Raw genomic sequence first — 12,212 nt, 5'->3', positions numbered from 1 at the left:
AAATTAATAAAAATGTTAATTTTTATAATTATTTTTATTTATTTAAAATTAATCAAAATTTCATTTAAAAATAATAAAAAATAAAATTATTAAAATTACAACAAATTATTAATAAACTAAATTTATTAAAAATATTTATTTATATTCAATTAATAATAATTATTTTTTATAAATCAACATTAAATGAAAAATAAAATTATTAAATCTTTCAGATTTTTTCGTGCATCTTAAGGGTCTTCACTAGTTTTCTTAATAAAACCCGTGCGTCGCACGTGTAGCAAGTAAACACCCCTCCCCCCAATTTTGGTGCCAGCGGGATTTGAATACCCGTCTCTACTAAAGGAACAGCTAAACGACCCCTCAGTTGGCCTTGCTTGTCATTGCTTGCTTGTTTTCAACGCCTTCTCGCCAACACCAACCGAATATGTCCGACCATAAATCGCGTGCAGAGAATCACGGAGAAGAGGGAAAGCTGGTCACAAAATCCGTCTAGTACTCCCCAATTTCAAGCCGTTGGATGGAGAAATAGACATGGATTGGTCCCACAAAGAGAAAACGGCTGTAATATCTTCCATATTCAATTCAACCTCTTATATTTGACCCCTCTCTGGCGTCTGAATTCAAATCCCCCCCTCTCTCTCGCTCGCTCGCTCGCATCACAGTATTTTCATGGATTAGCTGTGAAGGTCAATTTTTCTCCTGCAATTTGTCTGTGGTTTTTAGTGTCGAAGAGTGTTCTGATGAAGAGGTATCGAAATGGAGAAATTTGGGACTTCGAGCGCGAAATGCCCGTTAGTCGAGATGGGTCGGACGTCATTCTCGGGTTGGATGGAGGAGCGACTTCGACGGTGTGCGTTTGCTTGCCAGTCATGCCCTGCTCCGAGCAACTTCCCGACCCACTTCCCGTTCTCGCGAGGGCTGTCGCGGGTTGTTCCAACCACAACAGTGTTGGAGGTAATAACCCAATTGTTCGATCTATCTCGATCCGGATTATCTGATACGATTCCCATTCTCGTACTATTTTCGTATTTCTCTATGTGGATGTTAGATTTGATGGGCTTCTTTATCTTCTAAATTTCTGGGTTTTGTCGATCTCCCTCCTGGTTACTTATATTTTCTTGTTTTTGATTTATCTATTTTTTCCCGTTTGTTCTATTGTACTTGTTCCATGCTTCTCTGATTTGTGGCATTCTTTCAGTAAAAGGCTCCCAATTTTAATATATATTATTCTACGTTTATGTATCTAGTTGCGACATTAATTCAGAACGATACGCAACAAGGATATATATATGTTAAACTTTTGTTCGATTGATTTTGGGTGGTTGGCAATGTTGAATTGGGCATTCTTGACTCTAACTAAGGTAGCCTTCCAAGTTCCAACCCATAACTCCGGCTGAGTATTTTTGAGAAGGTGAACTCAATCATCTGCTTACACCGGATTGCCGGTGGTTGTCCATGCCAAGGGAAAATTGGAGAAAGAAACAGAAACTGGAGGTAATTCAAGCATCAGGAAGTGCATAGATTTTTTTTTTCTTTTTTTTGAAAATAATTAGGAAGTATATAGAATATTGGTTGAAAATTCTTTTTCTTATCCCTTTATAGTGAGTTCAATATTACATGATAGAGATAGTATAGTGGTGGCATCATTTGTAACCGCCAGAAGTTGAGCCTCATTTTATCCCTAGTCAAGTTAGAAGGATGAAGTTCTTAGGTTGTGGAGAGGTGATGAGGTGATTGATTTGTTATTTTCGTTTCTTCATTTTATTTATTGTTGCTTCTTCATTCTGGAATCATTTTATGATGCAATTTGTGATCTAATGGATGTTTTTGCATGATATTATTTAGGTTTTGAGATGCTAGATCTCCCCCTAGGAAGAAAAAGGGAAAATTGATGTGGAGATGTCTTCTTTTGGTAAACTTCATGGAGGAATTTGCGAGGAAATAATTGATGTTTTTGAATGAAATTCTTTATCATCTATGGAAGAAAAGAATTAAATAAAAACTCTAATAGGAAAGAAGTGTCTGCCATGATATGATTATTTATTCTAATTCTTGGTGGTTTGGATTCTATAGAAAGTGCAGCAAGGGAGACATTGGAACAAGTGATGGCAGAAGCCCTTTCAAAGGCTGGTTCTAATCGATTTGCTGTACGTGCTGTTTGCTTAGCAGTATCTGGTGTTAACCATCCTATAGATCAGCAACATATATTGAACTGGCTTAGGTTTGTCCTCTTGATATTTGGATTACAATTTCCTTTTTTGTCTTTTGATCAATTACAATTTCCTTTTTGTATATTGGTTAAAATGCATCTTTGTTGTCTTTTTTTGGTAATAAAATAAAATTTATTAAAAGAAAAAAGAAATCACAGAGGAGAGTGACCAGAAGTCACCCGAGAGAGAAAAAGGGACAGAACAAAACTCTAAAACCCAACACAAGCACTCCAAGCCATCCTATCCTCAACAAAACCAGCTGAAATCAGAACCTACAAAATCACCACAAGACAAAACCCCACAATAGAAGAAGACCCCAAACAACCCAAAGACAAATTTCAAAACTCAAAGCCAAACAAAGACAAGAACCACTTCAAATCCACGAGCACACATCTTTACTTGATAACAACCAAAGCCAAGAACAACTCACAAGCTACGACCTTTGATCAACTAAAACACTAACATCTTCTTGAGGTTTTTCTTGACCTTCAACAACTTCTTGTTTGATCCAGTTCCAAAGAGACTTCCTTTTAGTCTTGTGAATGCCTTTGACACCAAGACATTTCCATGTTTCCTTGTTTTTTAAGTATATTCTACTTGCTGCAACAATCTTCCTGGATTCTAATGAGCAAGAAGGGTTGTCATTAATCCTTTCCACTTTTAGGACAGTGTTCTTCTATAAAAAATGAACATCCACCAATGTTGTAGTTCTTTCATTGTTAGCTTCCTTTGGTCTAATTGTACTCTAGTCGATACTAGTAATTAAGCACGTGTGTTGCATGTATGGATTTTTTTCATATTAATTACTTTAATTTTAGATATATCATAATTAGGATAGAAATTGAAAATTAATAAAAGTAACAATATGGTTAATAATAAACTTCAATACTTGAATTCATAGTTTTCAAGGCGTATAGGCGATTCTGGGCGACATTGGGGCGCCTAGTTGCCTAGGCGATAAAAATTTTATAAAATGAAAAACTGACTTTTGGCTAGTTTCCTAGTTTTATATACCATTCAGCATGTGGCAAATAGCAATTCTCTTTATTAAGAACATTAAATTTCCTCTAAAAATGTGGCAAATCATCACATCTAAAAGATAAGAATCTTTTACATATATTAATTTCATTATTTTCAAGAATAGTACTACTATAATAAGTATTTAATAGAGCAAATTCATGTTAATTAGTAGCTAAAGAAGGTTATTAACTTTATATGATAAATATTTAAGATGGAAAGTAAAATAGAAAAAAAAACAAGGATGGAGTTTCTGTTTTATTTAATTAGAGAGAGAATAGAAAAAAAAACTTTATTATTCTATTGTTTCTTTCCCCTTTCTTTTCATTTCTTTTCTTTCTTTCTTTCTTTCTTTCTTTTTCTCTTCTTAAAACCCTTTGATCTTTTAAATTTCAATAGTAAAACATTAAAACAAAATATAATATATATATATATATATATAGCATATAATAAAATGTATTAACACATACATTAATAAGATACAACAATATAAATGATATTATAAAAGGCACCCGCCTTGTCATTTTTGTCGCCTAGGCGGGCGCCTAGTTGCTAAAAGTCAAGGCGTTTGGGCGAGGTGCCCAGCCAAGGGTGCCTAGTCGACTAGGCGATGCCTTGACAACTATGCTTGTACTAAATGTGGACTTGCAAAAATTTTAAATTACAATAACAATTATTTTTATTATTACTAAATGTGCACCTACTACTAAATTTTGTATTCCATTTCTGTCTTAAATAAAAATAATTTTTATTTTAACAATTATTTTTATTTAATATGATGATTATATAACATTAGAAATGTTCCGAAATGTCTTTAACAAACTCTATACTTTTTTATCTTTTGTGTTCTATCTTTTTTTAAATATTTATTATTCAATTATGACATCATGATTTTTTTTTTGAAAAGTTGGATCATTGACCCACCATTTAAATAAGAAAATAGCTTTGCTTTTGGATTAGTTTTAAATTATATATTTCATCTACATAATTAATATACCATTCAGCATGTATGTTAATTGAAAAATAACAATTCTCTTTATTAAGAACATTAAATTTCCTCTAAAAATGTGGCAAATCATCACATCTAAAAGATAAGAATCTTTTACATATATTAATTTCATTATTTTCAAGAATAGTACTACTATAATAAGTATTTAATAGAGCAAATTCATGTTAATTAGTAGCTAAAGAAGGTTATTAACTTTATATGATAAATATTTAAGATGGAAAGTAAAATAGAAAAAAAAAACAAGGATGAAGTTTCTGTTTTATTTAATTAGAGAGAGAATAGAAAAAAGAACTTTATTATTCTATTGTTTCTTTCCCCTTTCTTTTCTTTTCTTTTCTTTTATTTATTTATTTATTTATTTATTTCTTTTTCTCTTCTTAAAACCCTTTGATCTTTTAAATTTCAATAGTAAAACATTAAAACAAAATATAATTGATATATATAGCATATAATAAAATGTATTAACACATACATTAATAAGATACAACAATATAAATGATATTATAAAAGACGCCCGCCTTGTCATTTTTGTCGCCTAGGCGGGCGCCTAGTTGCTAAATGTCAAGGCGTTTGGGTGAGGTGCCCAGCCAAGGGCGCCTAGTCGACTAGGTGACGCCTTGACAACTATGCTTGTACAAAATGTGGACTTGCAGAAATTTTAAATTACAATAACAATTATTGTTATTATTACTAAATGTGCACCTACTACTAAATTTTGTATTCCATTTCTGTCTTAAATAAAAATAATTTTTATTTTAACAATTATTTTTATTTAATATGATGATTATATAACGTTAGAAATGTTCCGAAATGCCTTTAACAAACTCTATACTTTTTTATCTTTTGTGTTCTATCTTTTTTTAACTATTTATTATTCAATTATGATATCATGATTTTTTTTTTAAAGTTGGATCATTGACCCACCATTTAAATAAGAAAATAACTTTGCTTTTGGATCAGTTTTAAATTATATATTTCATCTATATAATATACATAATTTTTACTTATCACACTTAATTTTTGTTTGACATAATTAATACATCATCTTTTATATATTTTTTGATTAATTATACTTTTTTATTATTTTTTAAATATTTACTATTTAACTCTTATATCATCGATTAATCCATTTGATCCAAACTACTAACCCATGACCCAAAAAGAAAAATAGTTTGATTTCTAAGTTGACATTAAATTTTGTATTACATTTCCATTATTGATAAAATTATATTTAATGTATAATATTTATTTTTGTGATTCTTTGTATTTTCTATTTTTAAAAATTTTATTATTTGACTATGACATCATTTCATTTCTAGGTTGATTTTAATTTTGGCATTCCATTTTCATCATTTACAAAAATACTTCTTACATTTCATACTTATTTTTGTTCAGTATAATGAATATACAATATAAATGACATGCCCAGTTCTTTTTTTTTTGTATTATATATTTTATTTATTTTAATTTTTCATTATTTAATTATGGCATTGTTTATTAATGGATTTGAAGTGGTTGAATTGCTTACCCACCACCGAGAGAGAAGAAAACGGTTTTGTTTTCAAATTATTTTTCAAAATATTTATTTTTTTATATTATTAAAATTAATGTTGTGGATTTAATTAGTAGAATTTGATGATGAGAAAAATATATCTTAAATATAGGATTTAATAAGAGAATATACCTTAGATATGAGATTTAATGAGATATAGTAGGAAAATAGTTTTACTTCTAATTGGTTTTAAATTTTACATTTCATTTCCATCATTAATAAAAGCATTTCTTATTTATAATCAATGTTTTCAACTTGTTACTAACATGCCCGATTGAACCGTTCAAACCGTCACTCAGCCTTGATTCTAGGTTTGGTTTTGTTGAACCCCCTTTTTGGTTAAAAACCATCTAACTTGGGCGGTTCAACCATTACCTGTTAGACTTAGTAACCAAGTCGTAGGTTGTGCACTTAATTATGTGCAAACTTTTGGAAGCCATAACTTTGAACTTAGATGTCTGATTGGGATTATATTTTTTTTGAGTAACTTTTTAAGATACGTTCCAAGGGCATTATGCGCCTTGCCTTGCTATTTTTGCGAAAAAAAACCCTTTTTTGACCCCAAATTGCAGCTTTTAATATTTTTTTTGTAAATAAAAAATTAAAACGGAATTAAAAAACATAAATGCAACATAATACATATATTACATATAATATATGTAAAACATAATTATATTATTTATTGATAAAATATGTATTTTTACACACACACATAGTGTTGCCGCAAAGCAGTTTGACTCATTTGACATCGACAGTCTAATTGGTGACTTGTGACCCGAAGGTAAAAGTGGGTCGGCCTTTGAGTTGGTTTTTAAAACATTGTTTGTCATATTTATTATTGTTTTAATGTGTAGAAAATATGATGTTAAAAACGTTCCCATTTTTTTAATTTCTATATTTTTTCATTTTATATATTTTTTATTTTACTATTTAATTGTGGCAACATGGATTGGCCCATTTGACCCAAATGGTTTAATTTCTTACCACCACCTAGATGAAAATACTATTTTTTCCTGGTAGATTTTAAAAGTATGAGCTTTTATGTTATTGGAATTGTTAATTTATTATGTATGTATTTAATTATAGAATTTAATGATGAGAAGAAACAAAGAAGCCTTAAATATATGATTCAATGAAAGTGAATGCAAATTAATACCTTAAATGTTGTATTTAATGAGAGATATATGAATGCATTGAATATTTTATAATTTACTCTTTTCAACTCATTTAATATTAATAACTAATTACCCTATTTTCTCTCATTTTTTATCAATAAATTTAAATATAGAGGGGTAAGTTTTGTCATCACAAAATTCTAGAAATATTCTTGAGGCTATTCGTACTTTTTAAAGTAGTATAGATAACTCTCATCAGTATCTATAAAAAAATATTACTCTCATCAGTTAGTGATTGATGTGTTTGAAGATCTCCATCATTCTCCCTAACGTTCCTCTAACTCTTGAAACATCTTCCTTGTGAAGGATTCACCTCGCAACACAAACAAACCCAGGGTTCTACCTACCTTCGTTGCTGAGCTGCTAGGGTTAGACCCCAAGCACAACTAGTGGGTGTTTGAAAGAAACACTGAACCCGAACCAATTTCCATCTATGCCCTTGACCTTGAAGATAGATGGGCAGTGGAAAGTTGCACTTGATCCCAGACTTAATTATGATATTGCACTAGGTTTTGGGCTGAATTGTTTTTGTCTATTTGATATGCCAACCAGTAAGATCTATCAAGGGTCAAATATCTGGGTATGTTGGGACAATTTAGGAAATTACTTAAGTGGGTGATCATAGTGATAGGATCAACCCTTTTGTTTGACGAAGTGAATATTAGGATTTAGGCCATGTTTGGGAGTGCTTAAAAATAAGGGCTTATTTGTGTGGGACCACACCATTAAGCACTTTTTGGTGTTTGGGAAATAAGCCCGAAATAAGTGCTTATTTTTTTAAGCCCAAATTTCCATTTTTTAAGTGCTTAAACAATAAGCAATTATTCGATTTTTTTTTCTACCAAAACTGTCCCCATTTACTCATACCGTCTTCCTTTGTACAACCAATTACTTTCCCTTCTATCTCCTTTGCAACTCTTTTTCTTTTCCGATTTTTCACGACTTAAACTTCAAAACTCCCACACGACGACGACAACCACCACGAGAGAGGAAAGCCCAACGATGAATACTTTACCGCCATCCCCCCCATCTCCAACATTGTTTGCCGCAATTTCTACATGGAACAAACCCTCCAGAAGGTGCAAATTAATGTCACTTCCGAACTCATCTTTCGAGTCCTTAGGAGCTATGGTAAGTGTGGAATTTCATAGAGATACCAATACGGTTAAGTAATTGATAATTGATAGGGAAGGAATAGGCAAAACATCACATGTTAGTTGAGTGATTGAACAACAGAATGGTAGAGAAAGAAACGAACATCAAAGAGGTATATCTCCACCCCATTTTGTTGCCTTCAGCTATGCTTGGATCCAATTTGTATTGGTAATGTTTGCTGGAACTGTTGTTGCCAAGCTATTTTGTTTTCGTCCTGGAGAAGACGATGAACAGTATATTGCTTTGTTTTGTGATGGATGACAACGGATATTGAACTTAAACCTCTTTTTGTGAAGAAACTAAACTGAGCTAATAGGGGGTATTTAGACATGTCTCCTCCTCCTCTTGGTTGAGGCAGCAAAACAAGTGTAGTGAGAAATGGATGATTAGGTTTCGGGGAGTGAAGAAAGGAGATACGACTAGGACTTGTGAGAACGGTTCCAGGCGATGAGAAACCGCCCAAAAAAATGGGACTATTGAATATGATCCTTTGCATGGGATCGGGTTGTTGAAGTCTTTAACCGTATGAGAGAGAGCCCACCGCCCACAAGGTATATTTTGAAAATTTGAAAGAAAATGAAGGGCAAAATATTCACAAGTGCTTATTGGAGAAAAAGGTTGCCAAATGCTCAATATGAAATAAGTGCTTTTTTTTTTTAAATAAGCACTTGAATAAGTTGGGTGTTAAATGCAAATAAATGCTTATTGGAATAAGCACTTGTTTTATTATTCAATAAGCACTTATTTTTAACACAAGCACTCCTAAACATGGCCTTACACTTTCTTTGATGGAAACCTAAACTGTCGGCAGTGGATTTCAACTATATTTGAAATCTGATTTGCAAAAATGTATTTATATGTTATATTATTATTTTATGAAAAAAGGTTTGCAAAAGGTTTTATTCTTGGGATCCATCTGAGCAAAGAGTGTGACATTGCATTTTGTAGTCAGGGAAGAGGTTCTTCCCTGTGGGTAGTGTTTTGATGATTATGGGCTGAAAGCTTAGGTGTAAGAGACCATTATGGGGTTGATTACCTGATCGACTTTATGTGTAAATATTGGGCCCAAATTGAGCCCAAGTTGATTGGGTCTAGGGTTAACTACCCCCGAGTAGTGAATTTGGCCTAACCTCTTCCAGAGGTGGGGCTGAACCCTTATGGACTTGTGTGAGGCCTTTGTGGGTCCAACGCCATACAATATTCAGGCCAAAAGTGTCCATGCAACACCTTTAGACGTGAACCATTAAAGAAAATAGGCCAAGGTCCATACTAATATGATTAGTTAAGTTGTCATGTGATTTGGGTTGAAAATTGGTATAGATTTGGGTATAGAGCACCCATTCTCTTAAGAAGATAATGCATATCAATTAAAGATAAAGTCCTAATCTAAATTTGATTTGGATCAGCTCCTAATTAGATTAGGAGTGTGCTCTATATAAGGGGCTAAGAGGGGAGCTACAATTTAACCCAGTTCTCTCTAATCTCTTGCTCTCTTCTCTTCTCTCTTGCCTCTCAGAAATCCTAATTCGACCCAATAGTGATAGGGGCTGATTTCCATCAGTTCCCTATTGTGTTTTTGCAAGAAAAGCATTAGAGGATATTGGGTTCATACACCCACGTTGGTCCAAGCAAGTTGGGAATCGGTTTTTCTGAAACGGTGTTGCTGAATCAGCTTCACATACACACTCGCCATCTTCAGTTGGAGGCTGATTTTGGGATTGATATTGGGCGTGAACTACCACTTTAAGAGCTGCACACTATGGTCTCCATATCAGGTATAATCAGTTTTAATTTGGGTTTCAAATTTGGTTTGGTTCAATGCAAGATTGATCTCAAAATTTGAGATTTCCAAATGGTTAGGAAATCGGTTCTCGGGTTTGGTTAGAAAAATTTAAAAATTCAGCCATCCACTAAACCTGATCCGGCCTTGTAAAATCTGATTTCTAACCCTTCCAACAATTTGATCATATGTAATTTATTCCTTATGCTCAAAACCCCATTACAAACCAGCCAAAGCAACTATTGTCTTGTTACACCCTGTTTAGTCTAAGAGTTAGCAAATCCGTACAAACTCCTTCTGACCCACTTAAATTCAGCCCCTATGCCTTTTGCAATCTTAGCCACTTCCCTCATCACATCTCAAAGTCCAAGGGATATGCCTTTGTCTTGTGTCAGACCGTGACATGCTTGTGTTTTCCCATGAAATGATTACTTTTGAATCCCTTCAGCCTCCATTAACCTGTAGCCTAGTTGTTTGTCTAATGTAAGGCCTTGCAAAAGATCCATCAGTTAGCCTTTACTAAGTTTTTCAAACCAATCGGTCCTGAAAATAATGCCAGAATCCTTCCCTCAAAATTTCTTATTACCCCACCTATTCTTGCCCTTCCTGGATTTCCTATGGAGCTTCCATCAAAGTTCAGGTTAACTTTGTTGCCTTCTAGAGGTTTCCATTCCACTCTTACTCTAAACTTCTTGATGAATGAGATACTTGAGTCCAAGTTCTTAAGATGTTAATGATAGAAAATGTTTGAAAGCAATCCGCGGTCTTTACCCATAAATCTGCCTTAATTTTTTTGCTATCTATCACATCCTCTAAGCTCTTGCTCTTTTTAGAGAATATCCTATTCTCCCCAAACCACCCAACAGATTGCTGCTTCATTGACTCTCCATTGCACTTTTCCTCTTTTCTTTGGTTGCCTTAAGAAGTTGGGATTGAAGATGCCCACTACATCTTATGGGGGGACCTGCTTGCATCCAAAGAGAGTGGAAAAAACACCCAGATTCTTTGCATAAAAGGACAGGATAATGATAAATGGGATAAGGTCTCACCACTACCCCTGCATAAGAAGCACATATGAGGAGAAAGGAAAATCAAAGACCTTCTCTCTACACATTATCACAAGTATTTACCTTACCAAGAAAGATTTCCCAATAGAAAGCTTGAATTTTAGGTGGGATAAGCTTACTCCAAATTTCTTTCAATAGGAAGTCCACCCTTTGAGAGTTAGGCGAGACAAGGAGTTTGAAAAAGGAAGAGCAAGTGAATAAACCATTGGGAGAAGCCAAGCAAACTCTAAAGTCCTCAAGGGACGGGTCCATGTGAACTTGCCTTAGATTGTCTAGCAGATGGATCAAAGAAGGGCATTCATTTCCCCCAAACCTCTTCTAAACCCTAGGTTCCAATTCATCCCAGTTGGAGAAGGTGATCCTGTTCTAGATATAGTCTCTCCATTTAAAAGCGAAAGGGAGAAGATCCCAGGGAATTGGTCTTTAAGTGGAGTATCCCCTATCCATAAATCTTCCCAAAACCATATTTTATTCCCCCTTCCTTCCCACATCAAATCAAGTAGAGTTGAAAAATGATTAAACCTCATGAATTGCTTTCCAATGAGAAGCCGAGGAAGAGTGAGGGGTTAGTTTAGCATCCTGGCCAATTCTTTCCGGCCTATGAATGCTTACAATTTTGTGTCAAAGCCTATTGCTTTCAAAATGAAATCTTCATAACCACTTACCTAGTAGAGCAGTGTTTCTCAAAGCTATGTTTCCTATTCCTAGGACCCTCTTTTCCTTAGGCTTACTAACCTGTTCCCATTTGGCTAGGTGATCCTTTCTGTCCTCTCTTGGTTTCCAACGGAAGTCTCTCATGTATTTCTCTAATTGCCCCGCTATCCTCACAGGGAATTGAAAGGTGGAGATAAAATATGTGGGGAGATTCACAGTGTGGCTCTAATTAATGTAATTCTTCCTCCTAGAGAGATATAATTCAGTTTGACATGACCACACCAAGCATATTGAGTTGGACTATCATTTTTTATCAAGGAGAAAATTGAAGCCCAAGAAGTTTGTCTTTCTTTTATGAAGACTACTTACCAGCCAGCTGATTTCTTAACGAAAGGAGTTCTAAAAACAAAATCAGAGGCGATTCTTGACAAGTTGAGCATGAATGATGTCTATGTTCACTTGAGGAGGAGAGTAGAGAAATATAATGGGCAGAAGAGGGACATAAGAGATATGGGGGGGGGGGGTAAATATGTAGTTTCACATTTTCTACTTAACCTAACAATAATGTTGAATACGCAGATTGTTGAACTCAA

At 33.7% G+C, this 12,212-nt stretch overlaps 1 protein-coding gene across 4 annotated transcripts in view; it reads left to right on the top strand.

The window, feature by feature from the left end:
- Positions 1 to 393: 393 nt before the first annotated feature.
- LOC104589710 (Actin-like ATPase superfamily protein) overlaps positions 394 to 12,212 on the top strand; it is a 65,927-nt gene continuing 54,108 nt past the window's right edge. For 2 of the 4 annotated variants that reach the window (XR_016083585.1, XM_010248116.3), the window contains exons 1-2: positions 396 to 954; positions 2,074 to 2,221. Coding sequence is in view for 3 of the 4 variants with exons in the window: in XM_010248116.3 (XP_010246418.1) it covers positions 741 to 954; positions 2,074 to 2,221 (362 nt within the window). In the remaining variant the exon portion in view is untranslated. Of the gene's footprint in view, positions 955 to 2,073; positions 2,222 to 12,212 lie in introns of all 4 variants that reach the window. The other 2 variants (XM_010248117.3, XM_010248115.3) reach the window with 2 other exon arrangements.

This window comes from Nelumbo nucifera, chromosome 3 (genome assembly GCF_055504915.1).
Source record: "Nelumbo nucifera cultivar China Antique chromosome 3, China Antique-T2T, whole genome shotgun sequence".
Classification (NCBI taxonomy): Eukaryota; Viridiplantae; Streptophyta; class Magnoliopsida; order Proteales; family Nelumbonaceae; genus Nelumbo; species Nelumbo nucifera.
Note: the sequence above shows the minus strand (reverse complement) of the source record. Positions and strands in the feature narration are given on the sequence as shown.